Genomic DNA, 20,621 nt, shown 5'->3' on the forward strand with positions numbered 1-20,621 from the left:
CCATCCCACACTCAGTGTTCCCCTTAGGCCCAAAGACAACAGGGGATCTAGCAGAAGTGTCCCCCCCCACAGACACACTCACACTGATCTGCTTTAAGCTCCTCTCCTAGACTGATTTATTAATTGTCTAGATTAGTGGTGTGGAGACCAACACAAGGTCAGAGAGTCAACCTGGGCCTTGTGCTGAGTTTAAAGACCTGTCACAGCACACGGAACCAGCACACAGAACCAGCACACTGACCACTAATTCTCCAGAACACATGAAACAGGAAGAAACCATGTTGGAATACATAGTCCTAACAGAGTTGCTAAAAAAGAGAAAAGATATTTAGTATTTTTTCTGATTTCTTTTTACAGTGATAAAGGCTGTATTATGTCTCCATAAGACATAAGATATACATATGTAAAAGTGTCTACTGGCATCATTTCAGAGAAGGATTTATAAACAAATATAACACCAGTTACCCCTAAAGGTAGAAACACACTCAGCCAGAAAAGGATGGGCCCCCCTTTGAGGCTTGGTTCCTCTCAAGGTTTCTTCCTCATGCTCTAGGGAGTTTTTCTTTGCCACTGTTGGCCTTGGCTTGCTCACTGGATGTCCCCTTGCCACTGGTCATGTGGTACTGCCCGTCGCATGCAGTGGGATTCACGTTGTCTTATTTGTAACCACGCCCTCCTTGATAGCACACACCTGCACATGGTTTAATGTTGTGTGTCTGTGTGTAGTTCAACCCCTGTTGGTGTGTGCATCATCGCTGGGTATTGTTTATGTTGCTGTTGTTAACGCTAGTTATATGTGTATTCATGTTCACCGTTTATGTTATGTGAGTGCCACCATTAATAAACGTCTGTCTCTGACAAGGGAGGCTGTGCATCCTGCTCTGCACTCGGGCTGTTAGACTGGGGCTTTGGACTTGGTACATTTGTAAAGCTGCTTTGTGATAACAGGTGTTGTAAAAAGTGCTGTATAAATACATTTGACTTTGACTTAAAAGCAAAAACACTAGAATATATGTACAAAATATTGCACATGCATGCAAACACATGGATGGAAAAAATTCTGTAAACCTCCAAACAAAATGTTATTTTCTAATCTATTATTAAAAGGTCATTTTTGATTTTCATTTTAATTTAAGAGGTTTGAGTGCTCAACACAACCATGATGCTGATAAGCACGGCAAGTGGAAGCATACATAGCACGTGAGTAAACGTATCTTAATTTATTACAGAGAAGGAAGAAGATAGATGTAAATTATTTGACAGGCACGCGCCCGCCCCCCAGAGGGCCGCTTCGTCCCGACTGCACGAGACTCCGTTGCTAAGGTTTCCGTGTACGCGCGAGCACCACGGCGACGCGCATCTCGAGGCTGCTCAGTGTTAGACATGGCGGCGGTTCTAAACCCCGACTGGCTGTCTTGCCTGCCTTCTTCGTGGAGTTACGGGGTGACCCGGGACGGACGCGTCTTCTTTATCAAGTAATTATGATGGGAATGTAAACTTCTGGATAAGCCTTGGCTCACGCGCTCGCTACGGGTCTTTTACATGCTCTCATTTCTTGCCCAACAGCGAAGAAGCGAAGAGCACGACCTGGCTGCACCCCGTCACGGGAGAGGCGCTCATTACCGGACATAGGAAGACTCCCGGTAAGCGCTGCTGCTCCGTGCTCGTGAGGCGGTGAGTGAGAGGCGCAGGGAGCCACGGCGTTACGGAGCCCTGCACGAGCAGCTGCCGCAGCTGGGTCACTGCGCAGCGGCTGCAATGGCCGCATGCCTGAGCTGCGTCTGGACGCGCTGTTACAGAAGTTCCGTTCCGTCACAGCGCGCCGCCCTGCCGTCCGACACTGGGCCGGTACCGCGTGTCTGTGGCACGTCCAGGTGTCGAAGGGAGCGCTGCGGTTTACATGCACCTCGAGCCTGGGCGAACAGTGCGAGCGAGAGGTTTTAGAGCCGAGTGTGTAATGCTTTAACCCCAGCAGCTCCTCGGCTGAAGACCGTAACGCGCAGTTCTGTCGAGCAACCGCACACACTCCTCGGGTCCTGCGCGTGAGCGAGCCCGCGTGCTACGGCTGATCGCCGTCTCGTGCCGTTATCAGCCCAGAGGAATTACATCACTTGAGGATAAATAAATCTGTAGTGCTGAGCAAACACGGTCGGATATAAACGGAACTCCGCGCAGCCCTGAATGTGCGATGCTCTGCGGGTTCTGTTCAGTTGCGAGAGGTGCCCCGGGTTGGACCACAACACTGCAGATCCTGCTTTCAGGCTGAGCCGCTGCACACTCCACCGCAAAAGCAACTAATTGTTGTTTTCCTCCCTCAGATTTACCAACCGGGTGGGAAGAAGGATATACGTTCGAAGGAGCACGCTGCTTCATCAAGTGAGTTAGATTTAAAGACCATCACACAGTGATCCCCGTTCGTCAAAGGAGGCCTATGACTGTCACGTTTCCTCGTGCGCTATTTAGGCACCCGCTACAACTTGCTTTTCCTCTCCCGTTTCCAAGCAAGTCATTAGTGTCAGGGTGGCGCGCGGCTTGACAGGGCCGCGTGACTCAGAGTGAGTTTGGACGAACAGGCTCTGCTTGTTGGCGCTCCGTTCCCTCAGGACCTAAACGTTATTAGCCCACATATAGCCAGCAATTCGAGTCCATGCACGTTTGTCGTCTTGTTTTTTAGTGGCTCGAGACTGTTGCGCCCTGCAGTGATCTCCATACCTTCTGCATGTTTCTATTCACATATTTGCATAAACATCAGCCCGCGCTGCAGTCTTGAGGAAAGTTGATTCCAGTTATTATGTGTCTTTGGGTGCATGAAAAGCGGTATATGAATGACGTGTTCTCATGGTTACCTTGCGTTTAAACCATGTCGTTACAATGAGGCTACAGACAGAAATGTCCCATTTCACACCGGATCAGTTCCAACCATTAGAGTACGTTTTCTGCGTGCCTGATGCAGATTAAAGCTGCATCATTTGTCTTAGTGCAGAAGGGATGTGGGAATCATTCTTCAGACTGGCAGTACAGCAGAATTCCGGCTACCTTTCACTGTACTGTGAGTGTGTGCGAAATCTGAATGAGCCCATGTTCACTTTAATGCATTCTGAAAGCATCTCTTGGTTACCCCATACAATGAAGCTTTTAATGGCATGTTCTTGTATAATAATTTCTTTCTTACCCTTAAGTCTCCCTCAAAACTGATTTGACAGCTAAAAGTATCAATTACTGTGACTCGGTGACTCTGTGGTGTGTGAATGGTCTCTGAATGATGTCAGAGCTTTTCCATTAGTGTCTCAGCAAGCTGGGTTGTGAAGTACTTTCTGATTTTGTTTGTGTAAAAACGAAGAGCTTGTGTACACTGTTGTGTTTAATCGGTGGGCTTTGCTGCACACTGTGTGTAAGTAAATATTAAGCTGATATGATCTGTCTAATTTGTGGTCTGTCACTTCTGTTCAGTGCTAGTTGGTTTGTGTCTGAAGTGGGTTTGGGGAGGGTTACTGCCTGCACAGGTGCCCTGGTGGCTCTGGTGATCGTGTGATGGCCGTGGCAGGACGTTGTGGAGTGTGTAGGGCAGTGGTGAGACCTGCTGCCTGTGGAACGCTGTCCTCCTTACATGCTGGAGACGTTCTCAGCTGACTGGATCTGTTCCCCAGCGAGCTCACATAACCCTCAGTACAGACAGATCTGAGGGCTGAGCTACATAGCATGGACCACCCTATACTTCATTGCCTTCTCTCCTGAGACGTGTTTTGTGAAGTGTCGAGGGAATGAAGGTGTCACTCGCACTACTCTAGGAGTGACTTCTGACCCCATCACACATCAACACCACCTCTGTGCACAACACAGTAACATCACACAGAGATTCAGAGACTCTCACACAGAGGCACTGGCCTGCTGTAGTTTGATCTGCTAATGTCACTGTTTGGGAATAATATCATGTTCATTTCAAACTGAGCAGGGCCCTCTAGGTTCCTGCTGGTTTCTGCAGGGACCAGAGCTCGTGGAGAGACCTGTAAGCTGGGGTTGAGTCCAGCGGTGGAGGAGGTAGGGTGTCCTGTCTGCTGTGCGTACTGAGAGCTGCACTCCTTAAACACTGACGTCTCTGAACGCATAGCTATCGAACAGCATGTTTTTGGTCATTAGTTCCCACCCACTGCTTAACAGGTTGCCATGGGATTGGACAGTGGGCCAAAGACAAGCTGAAGACCACACTCCCCTTTTCTCATTCTTGGCTCAAGTTGCTTTTTGTGGGAAGGGCAGGGACACCAAAACGGATGGAAGAGCAGTGAGCAGGGCTGTCTCTATAAAGACTCTCGAGACCCAGAGACTCAGACACAGACATTCAGAGACTGAGACTCAGAGGCTCAGAGTTCTGGTTTATGTGTACCTGCTTAGCCATGCAGTCTTAAACGGTTCTGGAGACCAATATAGAAAACTCAGAAACTAAACAGACAAATCCATGCAAAGTCAACAGGGAAAAGTTCCAAAGGTCACTTCCCCAACTGTGGCGTGCTCTTTACTGAGGTGCAGTTTAGATTCTGCCATTTCAGTCTTGCAGCAGTGGAAGGTGTGTGTGTGTGTGTGTGTGTGTCAGTCTGAAACTAACATCAGGTTACTGCAAGGGTACAAATCCAATAAAAACATCATAGTAGTCCCACTCTGGTTTGTTTGTAGCTCAGGAGTGAGAATTTTCTTGTGTCATTCAGATGCCACTAAATCAAATCCTGTTATTGGTATGTTGTCCCACAAGTCCTCTAGGACAGTGGAGCTGGGACCACTCGCCTGAGACAGGCTGCAGGTTCGCCACGCTGAAGAAGTCTTTGGGGACAGTAAGTGTGATAAAAAGCTTCTGTTGCCTTCCTGGACTTGTAACTCAAACAGGGGCCACTTTCCCCTTCTGCCTCTGTGCTCTTTGGATGGGGCTCGGAGGCGGGGCTGTGGAGCAGGGCTCAAGGGCTGTGTATGTGTTTGTGTATATTCGTGTGTTTGTCTCTACACGTCCCTGTGTATGCAGGGTGAAAGTTGCTTTACGTTGCAGGTAATTTTGACAGCGTTTTGTCTGAACTATGTTCTGTTCTGATAAGAAATTTCTGCTTACATTGGAATGAAGCAGAACTTGACAGCTGTATTCTCACATCCGATATAGACTTCTTTTTTTTTTTCAACTGTACGTGAGTTATTCAGTTTAGCTTTGGCTTTTGTAGGAATTCTTAAGTAAATCACAGACTGTAATATTTGTATAAGCAGTGACACTTCTGCTGCAATTATAAAGGTCACCTGGCTGCCGTATTATTATTTATTGTTTGTCAGGATGATCATGGTATGCTAAGTGAAAAATCTCAGTAGTCAGCATGGGAAAAGCCAGAGAGATGCTTACAGCAGTGTGTCGTCTTAAGCTATGAGAGCTGTTGGGGACAGGCCTCTCTGGTCCCTGGGTGCCCTCAGTGAGAAGGTCAAGACAGACCTTTAATCAAGTCAGTCCAAGCTGGCGGTTCCTCAGTGAGGCCAGGGGAGCATCTGGTTCTGGGTCAGGGGTCAGGGCAGCAGCAGTGCTTCCTGAGGTTTTAACCAGACATAGCCACCACTGTTGTCATAACTCATCCAAACATCTGAGCGCAGTCTCCTTCAGTCTGCTGCAGCGTGTGGACATGCAACTTCACTGAGAGCCACGGGGTCTCGTGCTGGATTTGTGTGTGTTTTGTGTGATGCCATGAGCTGTGAACGAGCCTCCTGCCTGTCATCTCCCTTCCTGCCCAGCGGGGACGACCGTGAGACATGTGACATCTCGGCCCTTCGCCCGCTCTCCAGCGCTTCGTAAAGTGCTTTTCACTCCTAACAATGCAGGTAATGTGAGTTGCTGATTTTTATGACCTCGGTTTGGATTCTTCACGCTTCCCACCCGCCCACGTGACCCCCGTCACAGGGTCAGAGCGCCGGCTTCTCAGGCGGTGCTCAGATTGTCTCTTTAATTAAACAGTCCGTTTACAGACAAGAGCTGGTTGCCTTTCACACAGGTGTGATGGTGAAAACATGTCTATAAAACAGAACAATTCAGCATTCCATTAGTGTAAGACTGAGAAGGGTAACGTGAACCTGCAAATACACAGACCTGTACACCCTTTATGTCCCTGTGTCTGTCCCTTTGTCTGTTCCTGTGCTGGAACTGAGAGACTGAGATTTCTTCTCTGATTTTGGGAAATTCATTCTTCAACTTAATGCAGACAAATATATTGCAGGTTTCTCTAGATTTATGTATGTATATGGCATTTAATAGAACAGCTAAAAGAAATGGTATCATCCCAGCTGCACATCAGGAAGGGAGTTTTTTTATGTCCTAAAGCAAACATTTAGGCAGCATCACCAACATGCCTGTACAAACAATATTAATTTGTGTGATGACGTGTAATTCCATGCATACGACCTCCTTATGGGTTTTTAAACACATCTGCATGCAGACCAGGGAGATTAGTTTGACCTGGTCACTCCAGAAAGGTGGAGTTTATTTTGCAGTATTGAGTCCCCCAGTTTCCCGTTGCTGTCGCAGGGAGCGTCTTTTTGGTGACCAGGTCCCCGGCGTGGGCTCTGGGATGCGACCAGGCGGACTACAGAGCCACATCCTCTTTCGGGAATGGAGAGTCTCAGAGGTCAGAGGTCAACAGTGGAATGGAGAAAGAACTGAGCGGTATGCCGGAGAGAAATTGAATCTCTTAGGCAGCACGCTGTATGAGACGGTGTCCCACAGACCCAGCAGATAATGATATCTGCTTATATCTCCGTATCCATGCTCCCACATTTACAGCTTCACGTTAAGACACTGAACAGGTCATACAAGAAGGAACTTAAAGGAGCTGTCATGTTTCTGCTTGATTTTGTGGAATTTGGAGGAATCTGGACTGCTTTAATCCCATGTGCTGTAGAAGAAGGGACGTTGATCCTTTTTGGAATGTCTGTCTTGCCAGTGTTGCAGTGTGTCGTAATTCAGCACCCCACCCAAGATAAACTGACTTCCTGCTGGCGCAGACAGAGCTTGGCTAGAGGCCAGCAGCACGTTCGTGCGCTACGAGACACACCAGGACTCAGGACGCCTCTTCACATAGTCACCAGTTCAAGGTGTGTTAGGTGCTTGCCAGCACATGGGAGCGAATCTCCTAGAGACCGACGGACTGTTTTAATTTGTCTTGGTTTTGGGGACAGGGGTTTCATAGCAGGGGTCAGGGGGTTGCCAAGCATCCAGGAAGACAAGAACTGGATTTAAAGAGCACAGTTTGTCTTGCTGTTTTGAGGTTGTAGTCATTCCCATAACCATATCTGTCTTTTTAAGGAGCGTGTCTGAGGTTCAGGTGTCGTCTGCAGGTCAGTGTGTTTAGGAACTGGCTCTTACAGCTGAATGGTCATTTTGCCCATGTAAGGAGATGAAGTGTGATGAAGCCTGTTTATTTATATTAGTTGAAAACTTAAAAAAAAAAAGTGAAAACTAAAAAAAAGTTTAAAAATATGATTAAAATGATTTCAGTCAGTCAGACGGTGGTGTTTGTGCATATTTAATTTGTATGGTCTTTCTCTGAATGAAACCACACTGACTTGAGACAAGGATGGAGCCAAGAGATTGTGACATAATGAGGGCGGAGCCAAGAGAAAATGGAGGAGGGGCAGGACAGAAACCCCAGACGTCTGGCCAGTTTTAATATCAATATAATATCGAAATAATATTTTTTTTCAACAACTAGTCTTTACATCATACCTGTTGTTCCCAGGTGAAGCGTTTAGGTGGTGTGGGCTGCAGGTGTGTTGGAGGGGCTTCAGTGTCTCCGTCATGTTCTGACATCTACAGGCAATGGCAGGTGAACACAAGGTTATTTGTGAGGTTCACAGTGTGTTCACACCTAAAGTCACTGACTCAGGAGCTCGTGTAAAAGTCTAGGATGCCACTCTGGAGTTTTGTGCATCATTGCAAAGTGGTTCAAATGTTGACCTTTGCCCATCACTGGGAATGTGTGTTGGTTATTACACAAAGGTGTCCAGTGCGTCTTTGTCGGGGGCGTCAGGTTTGGCATCAGGGGCATGAAGTTTGATGATTTGTGCGTGTGTGCGTGCGTGCATTAGACTGATTGATAGAAACAACTTGGCTTTGGATTACTGTTCATACACCATTTTTAATTTCATTTTGGAAAAAGTATATTAACATAATACAGAAAATTATATGATGGAACATTTTGAGTAAGAAAATAAACAGAATGCTACTAGTTTCAGTTTAGATGTACTGGTAATTTTTATTGGCGCTGGTAATCGTACTGGTGCTGGTAATTGCGTTGGCACTGGTATTTTTTTATTGGCAATATTAATTATATTGGTGCTGGCAATTATACTGGCACTGGTAATTGCATTGGCACTAGTAATTATACTGGCACCAGTAATTGCGTTGGCACTGTTAATTATACTGACACTGGTAATTGCATTGGCACTGGTAATTATACTGGCACCAGTAATTGCGTTGGCACTGTTAATTATACTGACACTGGTAATTGCATTGGCACTGGTAATTATACTGGCACCAGTAATTGTGTTGGCACTGGTAATTATACTGACACTGGTAATTGCATTGGCACTGGTAATTATACTGGCACCGGTAATTGTGTTGGCACTGGTAATTATACTGACACTGGTAATTGCATTGGCACTGGTAATTATACTGGCACCGGTAATTGTGTTGGCACTGGTAATTATACTGACACTGGTAATTGCATTGGCACTGGTAATTGTACTGGCACTGGTAATTGCATTGGCACCTCTTTCTTTATTCCCTACTGCATGATCTCTCCATGTAGTCACATGCTGTAGAGCGGTCAGACCCACCTGAGCCAAACAACTGAGTGTGTTTGGACTAGATTCAGTGTCTGGCATTTGCTTGCCAATCTCTGGATCTCTCCCTAGTTTCCAAATCGTCTGCCTTTCCAGTAATTCCCACCAATTCCTATCTGGGCCTTTGCTCCCATGGCCCTGTGGGGGAGGAGCTGTAGACAGTGTTTTTGTGGTCTCCTCCCCTGATGTGGCATGGTGTACACACAGGCTGGCCTTGGTCATTGGTGTGAGGTGTTTAACTGCTGTAGCGTGCAGCTCTAATAGAATAATGTGGGTTTTCTGACTCGGTGTGAATCTTGGCCTTCTGCAGAAACCAGTTATGTTATTTTTGCAGATGCTAGCACCTGGCTAACCACGTAAGGATAAAGTTAATCAGGTTTCGAATAATTTGGCGATTTGTCCTGAAATGCTTGTAGATGTGCAGTCAGTGTTGGAGTGTTTAGTTTTCTATCTCTTTTTCTTTTTTTTCACTTTTAAAACAAACAAAATTGTGCTGCTGCATTTTGTAGCAACTGTATGGAGCGGAAAACAAACCATGAATGTTAGAGGGCTGTTACGGGGCTGTTACGGGGCTGTTACGGGGCTGTTACGGGGCTGTTACGGGACTGTACTCATCAGGCTCAGATGGAAAACTGTTATTGCATGGCTGCTTTGACTTTGAAATATGCAAATACTGTTTTTCCTGTAAGACTACAGTGGAGCAGGAGGGAGTCGAATAGGGCTTATACGTGTTTTGCACTTCTAGGCATCAGCATTGATCCTTGTGTTATAACCTACTGTACTGGCTAGGACACATTGTGAGTAAATGATAAAGCACTTTTGTAAGTCACTCTGGATAAGAGCGTCTGTTAAATGCTGTGAATGCAAATGTGAATGTAAATGTAATTCCTCCACTTTGAGTGAGAATTTAAGATTTTGCAGGAACATATTGATGTAGGACCCAGAAGAATGCTTCACTCCATGAGGCTGACAGCATAGGCTGCAGTGAGAGTGGCATGTCGTCTGGAAGTGGGTTTGTTCCTTTGTGAACATGCTTAATTTGACACCCCATGATCTAATCATACAGTTGCTTTTTAGACCCAAGATGTTTGGCATCCCCACCAATAATCTGCCCTGGAGATAATCCAGAGTTTAATCCCAGGACTGAGAAGAAAGAGCAGACACAAAGGGCCATGATCGTGCCATTCAGGCCCACCAGCCTTGTGCTGTGGTCCAGGGTCTGAGTTGTACAGTGTATGTATTTATCATTTGTAGGACCTGGTTGCGAGATCTGGGCCGGGTTGCTGCCCTCCGCCTTCGTCACTGGTGTAGGGTTGGGTTGTATTGGTTAGCCCTGTGGTGTAGGGTGTAGATAGGTTGTACAGGATAGCCCTGTGGTGTAGGGTGTAGCTAGGCTGTACATGATAGCCCTTTGGTGTAGGGTGGAGCTAGATTGTAGCCCTGTGATGTAGGGTGTAGCTAGGCTGTACAGGATAGCCCTTTGGTGTAGGGTGGAGCTAGATTGTAGCCCTGTGGTGTAGGGTGTAGTTAGGTTGTACAGGATAGCCCTGTGGTGTAGGGTGTAGCCGGGCTGTAGCCCTGTGGTGTGTAGGTGACCAATATGACCCTCCTGAATATTTGCGCTCCATTTTCATTCTGTTGTGAGACGATGGATGAGTGTGCCTTTGTTGTGCCCGGTTTTGGACTGCAGACAGACGTGTAAACGAGTGGTTGGGGGTGTTTCTGACGCTGTTGCTGCGTCTGTGAAAGCCTGGAGCTGGCAGCGCCTGTAAAGTGCTAATGAGGTGTCCAGAGTGTTATGGATATGCCTTTAAACTGCCCAAATGAGATTTTCTGAATTACTGCCTTAATCAGGCCCCTGTGGGGACACAGAGGAGATGTTTGTAATAATGAAGTGATTTACTGGTTTTTCACTCTCTCTTTTTCCCTCTCACTCTCTCATCTGTCTTTTTTGCATGTGTTGTCAGTTTTTATTTTAGTTCTTCATTTAATTAGAACATGTCAGATAAATGCCTTCATATAAGGGTTAAATGGACGGCGAGGTGGGTCCCCGCTGTCCTGCAGGTGTGAGAGGCTGTCAGGGCCGTGGTGTGTGAGAGTGGGAGACTCACGTGAGTCTAGGGCTTTGCATTAACCAGCCAGTGTGTGTATGAGCAACAGTGTGAGAGACCAGTGCAACATGAAGGAGAGAGCCAGATCAACAAAATTCATTTTGCATGTGGGGCATATTAATGGATTTTTAAATATGTTTAACCCACATTTGGCAAGATTTTGGCTTCTGCATGTATGTGGGGCTTTTCTGAATGTCTTATGTTGGATTACAGTGCAGTTGTTTCTCTAGTAGTATGGGTTATGCTGCCCCTCTGGACCCGTCCCAGGACTGCATTAGTTCACCTCTGAGAGGAGGCTGTGTTGCGCATGAGCAGCCTTGGTGGGTTTTTAGGGACATTGTGGCCTCAACTGTGGCACACGCATGAAAATTCAACAGCACCTTCAACGTTTCACCATGCAGGTGCTCCCGTGTGCACTGAGGGAGAACGTGTGCACTCAGATCTGCCTTCACCCAGCTGGAGCTCAGACAGCAACACAGATGCTTGGGGTGGGAATGAACATGCTCCATGTTGACGTTGATGTGGGTTCTCCTAAGGTTTTGGGCTAAGGGGTCAAAGGTAAGATTGAAGGATCAAATAATGCTTTAGTGTGTTCAGCCAACAAAGACTAATTATGAGGTAAATTTTCCAAGACTGTGGTGAGCTGTGGTAATGTGGGAATGCCCTGAAGCTCTCCCCACCCTGCGATTGTTTATGTAATTATACTTCATTTAGATTGATATGAATAGGCCTTAGCCTTAAGCCACCATATGTAAGGATGTTGAACAGGTGTGATGCAGCCTGAAAAACCAGTCCTCTTATTTTAATTGTGCGTTCAACTTCTCCAGCGGGGTTCTGTGGGGCTGTATGGGGCTGGTGTAGCAGTTGGCTAGCTAGCAGACTCATGCTGTGATGAGCACTAGGCTGGTTTACGCGGAGGGCAAAGGGGGGTTTTAAATATATCTAAATATATATGCATACACACACACACATATAGATATAGATAGATAGATATGCTGAGGCTTGCGATGTGTTGTCCCTGTCAGGACTCATGTCACTCTCAGGGGTTTGCCCACGTTACATTAGCACTGAAATAATTGCACTCTGCTTTCTATTATGTTTAGTGTTTAAGTTTTTAGTATTTGTTTTAGCATTTAAGTTGTCTTTCTTGAGCTTGTTTAGACGCTACATGTTAATTACTATGTTGCTGTTTTACCACCATAAAAAAGAATTCTCATTGAAGTCAAATAAATTTATATCATTTTCAACATGAATCTTGTCTCTACCTGTTCTTGGGGAATATCGTTAACTGTCTCATAAGATAAATGTCACACTTAAGAGAATAGAATACAATATCTAATGTGCATACAATAACATTAAAATGCAAACAATATGTGCATTTCAAGTCCATTATGCATAAATCTCCTTCTGGGTGCTTGACAAGGAAATGTTAGTAGAAGGCTGTGTATTTCCACTCTGACTGAGGTGGTAATTGTGCATGGCTATCAGGGTTATTAGCATGGGAAGCCATTAACATCCCCAGCGCTGTGTGGGGAGATCTGCCAGGGGCTTTGAGGTGGTACCACTAACACCCATGAACACTGCTGAGCAGGAAGAATGAAAGGTGCTGATAATGTCTGGGGCTCCAGAACCTGAGCAGAGGAGCCGGGCCTGCTAAAGAACAGCCATTATCTTCCCTATCTCTCCTTCCCTCCTGTTAATAATTCACCTGCAGGATTTCCTAATGGTTCTGCACTGTGTGAGCACGTCTGAGGTTGGGGGGTGGAGTTAGACGGAGAGAGGGGTGTGTGGAACATTCTTCTGCCCTCATCACCGTGTGCTTGTGTGAATATGCATGATGTGTTCCAGATGAGACTATGCTCTGAAGTGGGTGGGTGCTGATTGTTTTCCAGGACTCTGATGTGTGTGTGTGTGTGAGAGAGAGAGAGAGAGAGATCTTCTGCTAACTGTCCTGTAGCTTTTCTCCTTTTGCCATCTCTTGTAAGCAGGAGAACCAGAACTACAGCAGGGCCATGAGATGAGGAAGTGACCTCATACTGCTGTAGAGGCTGCGATTGGCTCTGGCCTGAAGAAGCCCCTCCCTTCTTAAGCCCCTCCCCCATCACCAGGGGGCCTTGCTAAGCCTGCTGTGTCTTCCATACAGCCATAGTCAGCATGTGATGTGACTGCAGACTAATGGTGACCACTGAATAAACCTCAGAACCTTTCACACGTCTAATGACTAGTTTCACCAGTAAGCAGCATTTCATCCATCACTAGTTTATACCCACTAATGCATATCAGTTCCCTTCACAAAGACCTGTTCACAGAGACCTGTAACCTTCACACAGACTGTTCACATTGACCTGTAACCTTCACAAAGACCTGTTCTCATAGACCTGTAACCTTCTCATAGCCATGTAGGCTTCACATAGATCTGTTCCCTTCACAGAAAGAGTTTAGTTCATGTGTCTTGCTTTTGAAAGACCTGCTACTGTGACCTGCACACGTTGCTTCATTTCCGTGTTTTCCTCAATCTGAGCAGCGTGTTGTTCAGAGATATGGAGACCATAACATGAGAAGGTTTGAATGTGCGGTAATAAAGATGGCTTCCTCTCCTTATGGTCACGTCTTTGTTTAATGAAAGCTACTGTAAGCTTTTTGTAAAGAGCATACGGTGTAATCTACCTCTACTTCCTGATCACTGTCTCTAAAACACATGCTGTGAGGAAAAGAAAATTGTCTATGTGGCTCTTCTGGGCTCTGCAGGTCAGGAATCAGGAAGTATCAGTGTGCTCCTCACAAAATTATAGACAGAAAAACTCATAATCTGTCAAATAATGTTATAAATACAGTAAAATAAAAAGCATTGACCCATTGATTTATTCTAATGCATATATTGTAGGTCAGTGTACGACATGTTTCTGTCTGAGAGTGGAACTGATACAAACTGCTCATTAGTTTGGCTGTGGAGAAATGGTACCTACTGCATGTACTGCACACCAAGCCAAAACCATATTGTCACTTATAGCATCTTTAAACACATTTTTTCAGTATTTGAAAAATCATACAGGTAATATCTGTCACTGTAGTCTCTCTTACACGGTTACAGTCATTGTAAAGTACTGGATGACTTTGTCATCATTAAACTCAGAAATGCAGCCATGTGTTACTCCAAAATGCAAATATTTTTGTTTTAATGAGGAAGTGTTTTGGGGATTAGGTTGTGCTCTTGTAACCTCTCCCTCAGAGGTCATCAGAGGTCCAGAAACTGTCCAGTTAAAACTGTCACACAATATGATTGTACTGAAGGCCAGTTTGTGTCAAGTGATATTGTTTTTATGGACATGCAGGTTGTGTCAGTTGGGCTGTGCGTTCATTTGGGTGGAGCTTATCTGTCCCATGTATTAGAGAATGCTCACTTTGTAAGAACTGATGAGAGCTGACATACTATTAGGAGTTTTCAAAAATGTTCCATCGATGATGTTATCCCGACATCTCCACTGTGACGAACTCCTCATGATGGAACAACTTGTACCAGAATGCAAATGGCAGTGTATTGTCATGTGGTGAGTATGTGATGATGTGCACAGTGAAATGCAGAGATCTGTAATCACCATGTCTGTGTCTCACCAGCAGACAGCTGTTCTCTGTCCAGCCCCTGACTCACATATACACATTCTCTCTCTCTCTCTCTCTCTCTCTCTCTCTTCCCCTGTCTCTCTCTCTCTCATTTTCTATTTAGCCTGGTTCACCTTTCTTCATTTCTGTAAACTTGAGCATCTATTGAGTGTAACAGCAGTCTATAAAAGTCAATCAGCTTCTGTAGTTGCTGTCCATGTTTTTACCATGAAGAAAGAAAATGACTGGAAATCTCTCAGTTTACCATCTCACAGCAGACAATGGGCCTGTAATCTGTACGGCCAATGACATGGAAGATGACCGAAGGTTTAGCATTTAGGTGTAAATTAAGCGCTCCTGTGCTGGGATCAGACTAAATGACATTTTTGTCTTTCTCAATGATCCCTTTCTGAGATTAAGCAATCAGGAAATTGTCAATCATGGCTACAGAAGCACAGTGTGTTCAGGAAAGAAAACAGGACTGTGGACAGTGTGTACCTGGTAGACTGTGTACCTGGTGTCAGGAAGAGAACTGTATGGGCGGAGCTTGTGTCCACAGCGCAGAGTCTTTCCTCTGCTTCACATCCTCTTTGCAGTGTTTACATCAATTCAAGTCAAATGTATTTATATAGCACTATATAAGGTGTTGTCACAAAGCAGCTTTACAAACGTCCAAGTCCAAGCTCCCAGTGAGCAAGACAAGGGTGACAGTAGCAAGGAAAAACTCCCTAGAACATGAAGAAGAAACCTTGTGTACTAGTCTGAAGATATGCCTCCAGTCTCTTACCCTAAAGAACGCTTTGATGTGTGTTAAGCATAGAACAGCAATCATTTCAAAAATAACCAGGTGTGACCAGTGTCCTCTGACCTCTGTGTTACCGATGTGGAAACACAGACAGTTTGGGTTTGAAAACACAGGTTTGGTTTCTGTGTTGGAGAGCAGCAGTCTTGGTGACGGTCGCTCTGGGAGTCCCTGTGTGTGTGTGCAGCCCTCCTGTCTCACCCTGCTGTCCTATCTCACCCTTGCCACTCGCCTCTGCTCTGCTGGACTCGCTAGCGTGCAGAGTGGAAGCCTCTTCTGAATGTTTCAGTGTGTTTATCTTCACAGTGTGTGTGTGCTTCCTCCCGTGTGTGTCCCCGAACAGTGTGTGTCTGTGCTCCCTTCTGTGTGTCCCTTCCCAGAGTGTGTATGTGCTCCCTTCCGTGTGTCCCTTCTGTGCTCAGTTCTTCCTGTTAAACAGGCTTGTAATCAACTGTGCTTAACAAGAGCTTAAACTGTCTTGCCAGTTGTGCTTCCATCTCAACCCGGACATGGACTGGCCCTCTCTATGGCTCTGGCTGCAGTGCAATTATCAGATGTCTCTTACTGTACAGTACACATTGATCTGTTGTAACAAACATTGCCAGATGCCTACAACAGAATATCATTTTCATGTCTGTTTAAGATTAAAGTGTTTTGCTTCTTTAGTCAGATTGTTTCTGTAATGTGAGTTTAGAAATGCGACTTTATTGGGAGTCATATTATTGCAGTACTGAAATGTTTCCCTGATATTCTTACTGTGCTGTACTGCCATCCTGCATGCTGTCCTGCAGCGCTGCACTGTCGTCCTGCTGTGCTGTATTGTAGTCCTGCTTCTGTCATCTGTGTTGTAGAGGAAATTACTGTTCGTCCATTTGCACAGACTACTGAGTCTAAACCACCATTTTATGAAGTGTGAGATATGTGAAGTAACATGTATTATGTATATTATATGTATACATATGTGACATATGTATTCAAATGACTGTATAGTACTAGTGTTAACATCACTAAATACTCAATTCATTGCATTTGAATTACACAAAAAATATTGAGGTTATCTGGCTAAATATCTGGCTCTGCTACAAGGGAAATGTGGAGAAACTAACATGTTAGCTAACATTAGCACCATTAGCAAAGGAAATGTGGTCAGATGCCACACTCATAAAGTTATCAGTACCAGATTGGTTCATTGACCGACTCATTACACCTTCGTGTGTATTTTAAGAGAGACTTATTTCAGCCAAAACAAGATGAATATTGCAGACAGATACTAAAGCGCAGCTGTGTGTTAGCTGTGTGGCAACCACAAAGGGACACAGTCTCCAGACATATCACAGTCTCTCGCTAACTAGTTTGAACTGTTTTAATATTAGTAAATTCACTTTTTATGGAACAGTTTTAATATTTTTAACAGCTGTATTGTATATTTGATAAACAAATGTTTAATAACGCCTGTGTAATCCTTACTCTTGCATAGATATGGAATCTCTGCCCCACTGGGTGGGCAAATGTATTATTGTTCAATAATATGAAGAAAGATTGCAGAAAAGGTGTGGAATGATTTGAAAAAATCAGTTGGTATTTAAAAAAAACATTTGGTATTGACCTTCATCGTGTGAAGGCTTCTGTGGGAGACTGCAGATGCTGTGTGAGACCAAGAAGTCACTAGTGTACAAAAACTAGTGTATAATAACTAGTCTACATTAACTAGTCTACAATGGCCAGTCTTCAAAAACCAGTGTACAATAACTAGTCTACAAAAAGTAGTGTACAGTAACTAGTCTACATTAATTAGCCTAAAAATAACTAGTCTACAATAACTAGTGTACATTAATTAGTGTACATTTTGCATTTAGCGGGCAATTTTAGACTTTATCGGTTTCATCTGCTTTGTTTTTTTCCAGATAGCTCTGGATAGTTGTGCTATTGGTCCTCACTTTGACTGAAGCTGACATTAAATATTAAAGTTTTAAATAATCCATCAACTTAGTTAATTTTCTCTTATGTGATGGATGCAGTCTAACTGGGTCAGTGCAAAGCAGGTGTTTACTATGGGGATGAATTCCGTGTGAGTATTAATGACACCATTTTGCAGCCTGTGCAATCTTATCCAAACCTCCAGTTCAGAAGCCCAACAAGAGCCTCAGTCTTGTCTGCAGAGGTGTGAGGTCCTTATGTCCCTTATGTGTGAGACCCTTATGTCCCAAATGTCCCATATGTGTGAGACCCTTATATCCCTTATGTCCCATATGTGAGGCCCTTATGTCCCTTATGTCCTTTGTGTGAGATCCTTATGTCCCTTATGTCCCATATGTGTGAGACCCTTATATCCCTTATGTTCCATATGTGTGAGGCCCTTATGTCCCATATGTGAGACCTTTATGTCCCTTATGTCCTTTATGTGTGAGAACCTTATGTCTCTTATGTCCTTTGTGTGAGAACCTTATGTCCCTTATGTTCAAAGTTCAAAGAGGTTTTATTGTCATTTCAGCTATATACAAGTACACAACAAAAATGAGATAATGTTCCTCCAGGACCATGGTGCAACACAAAACAACAGTGCAACAGACAACATGCTACACAAGTGCAAACAGTCCAATATAGTGCAAAAATGTCATAAACATTAAATAAACAATAACAAATACAGGACAGGACAAATACAAAATGAGTAGACAGTGCAATTATTTAGTCCAGTACACAGTACTGGGAATATGTAAAGTGAGTTGTGCATAGGAGTCAGTGACATGCTATACTGAACATAGCAGTCACTGGTAGCAGCCAGAACAGTTCAGAGTACAATGCTGGTTTAGTAGAGTACTCTAGCAGCAAGTAGGATAATGTGCAAGACTGCAACAGGAGTGCATAGTTTATTTGTGTGAGGTTTGACTTCAGCACTAGTCCGATGCAAAACAATGTGTGAGTGTGTGTATGGATATGTATGTGTGTGTGTGTGTGTGTGTGACTGTGTATAAGCATGTGTGTATGTGTGTGTGTATATAAAAGTGCCCATTTTTGGAATCTGAATTGGAGTTAGCCAGAGTTCAGGAGTCTAATGACTTCTGGGAAGAAGCTGTTGCGTAGTCTGGAGGTGCGGGACCGGACGCTGCGGTACCTTCTTCCAGATGGCAAAAGGATGAACAGTTCATGTGAGGGGTCTGTGGGGTCTTTCACAATGTTGGTGGCTTTCCGGCTGCAGCTTGTTATGTAGATGTTTGTGATGGAGGGATGAGAGACCCCAATGATCTTCTCAGCTGTTCTCACTATTCTCTGGAGGGTCTTGCGGTCAAAGGAGGTGCAGTTCCCAAACCAGGTAATGATGCAGCTGCTCAGGATGCTCTCTACAGTACCTCTATAGAAGGTAGTGAGGATGGGTGATGGGAGATGGGCTTTCCTCGGCTTCTGAAGGAAGTAAAGACGTTGCTGGGCTCTCTTGGTGACAGAACTGGTGTTCAGGGTCCAGGTGAGGTTCTCCGCTAAGTGAACACCAAGAAACTTGATGTTCTTGACGATCTCCACTGAGGAGCCGTTGATGGCAAGCGGGTAGTGATCTCACCTTGCTCTCCTGAAGTCAACAACCATTTCTGTTGTCTTGTCAACATGTGTGTGTCCATACTTATAGCCTCCTAGGTACAATGGAGCAGACAGTTAGAGGAGTTGCTGTTCTTATAACATGGTTGACTGAACCTCTTCTAACAGGCTAGGGTCTGAAGAGCAGAACCCCTCCCCACACACATACACACACACATGCACACACACATACGCACACACACATGCACACACACATACGCACACACACATGCACACACACATACGCACACACACATACAGACACACGCGCACACACACACACGTACGCACACACACATGTACACACACACACACATGCTCACACGCACGCACACACATACGCTCACACACGCGCACACACATACGAACACACACACGCTCACACACGTGCACACACATACACACACGCACACGCACATATGCACACACACACACATGCTCACACACACGCACACACATACGCTCACACATGCACACAGACATATGAACACACACATACGTACGCTCACACATGCACAGACACGCGCACACACACACGCTCACACATACGCTCACACACACGCGCACACACGCTCACACGCGTACACACGCTCACACACGCACACACGCTCACACACAAACATGCTCGCACACATGCACACTCACACACACACACACACACACACACACACACACACACACACACTCCCCTCACTCACACTAACTGTAACAGAGTGGGAGTTCCCATGGCTTCTGTCCTTGTTGTCTTTTCTTATCTCTTTTCCCAGGAGACATGCTCCTGCACAGTTGTGTGCGTGTGTGTGCATTTCCTTTGTGTTTTCTGTAGTCTTGTAGTTCATCTGTTTGTGTAATCACTGCAAGGCTGGGTGATGTCTAAGGGAGGACAGCGTGAGAGCAGCTGGAACTGTTTGGAGAGTCTGTCGTGTTTCCTTTGTTGTGCTCTGCTGTGCGCACAGGCTGAGGTAGAGGGCAGAGTTTGCCGGAGAAGCAGAAATACAAGCAGAACAGATACTTGAGATTGCAGACCTCACCTCCGCTAACCCTAATTCCCTAATTCCAAAATCTGCAAATCCCCTAACCCTAATCCCCAAACCCCCAAACCCCTTAAATGTAATTGTATGTGTGCGTGTGCATGTACGTGTGTGTGTGTGTGTGTGTATGTTAGGGTTAGGGTTAATGTTGGTGGTCTCTATAGATTACTCTGGCAGTAGATGATGTCAACCACAGCTTTCTTAGAATTCCAGTCTTTCCCTCGTGCTTGATGTAATTTACATGTGAGCTTCTCATATACTATAATATCTGCCCACATTCATTTATATTAAAAAGGAGGTAATAGTACATGGGACACTCAAAAGGAGGGATCACAGACAGTAGTGTGTGATTTTTAATCAGCTATATACAAATCTTTTTTATTTTTTATTTTTATGCTTTGCTATAGGTTTAAACCTTGCACCTGGTATGTGCAGTATAAACAGAAGGGTCCTGGCAACAGTTCTACCCTCGTATGTCCATGAAGGTGTTTGGAGAGTCTCGAGGACATTGGTCAGTGCTGGCGTTCCTCCACAGATCCTTACACTGCTGTTATTTGATTCACTGGGACAGTTGGGACCTCCAGGGTTGTACAGAGGTGTCCAGCTCTGACCATGATCTTCAGCCTGAGAGTCTCTGTCCATCCGGCAGTGCAGTGT

The 20,621-nt window shown here is 45.1% G+C and overlaps 1 protein-coding gene across 10 annotated transcripts in view; it reads left to right on the forward strand.

Moving 5' to 3' along the window:
• Positions 1 to 1,324: 1,324 nt before the first annotated feature.
• plekha5 (pleckstrin homology domain containing, family A member 5) overlaps positions 1,325 to 20,621 on the forward strand; it is a 107,963-nt gene continuing 88,666 nt past the window's right edge. For 9 of the 10 annotated variants that reach the window (XM_035528276.1, XM_035528279.1, XM_035528280.1 and 6 more), the window contains exons 1-3: positions 1,325 to 1,475; positions 1,567 to 1,643; positions 2,319 to 2,376. In XM_035528276.1, the coding sequence (XP_035384169.1) occupies positions 1,384 to 1,475; positions 1,567 to 1,643; positions 2,319 to 2,376 (227 nt within the window). In that variant the 5' untranslated portion in view covers positions 1,325 to 1,383. Of the gene's footprint in view, positions 1,476 to 1,566; positions 1,644 to 2,318; positions 2,377 to 11,365; positions 11,809 to 20,621 lie in introns of those variants that run through there. The other variant, XM_027007560.2, reaches the window with a different exon arrangement.

Source organism: Electrophorus electricus, chromosome 7, assembly GCF_013358815.1.
Source record: "Electrophorus electricus isolate fEleEle1 chromosome 7, fEleEle1.pri, whole genome shotgun sequence".
Classification (NCBI taxonomy): Eukaryota; Metazoa; Chordata; class Actinopteri; order Gymnotiformes; family Gymnotidae; genus Electrophorus; species Electrophorus electricus.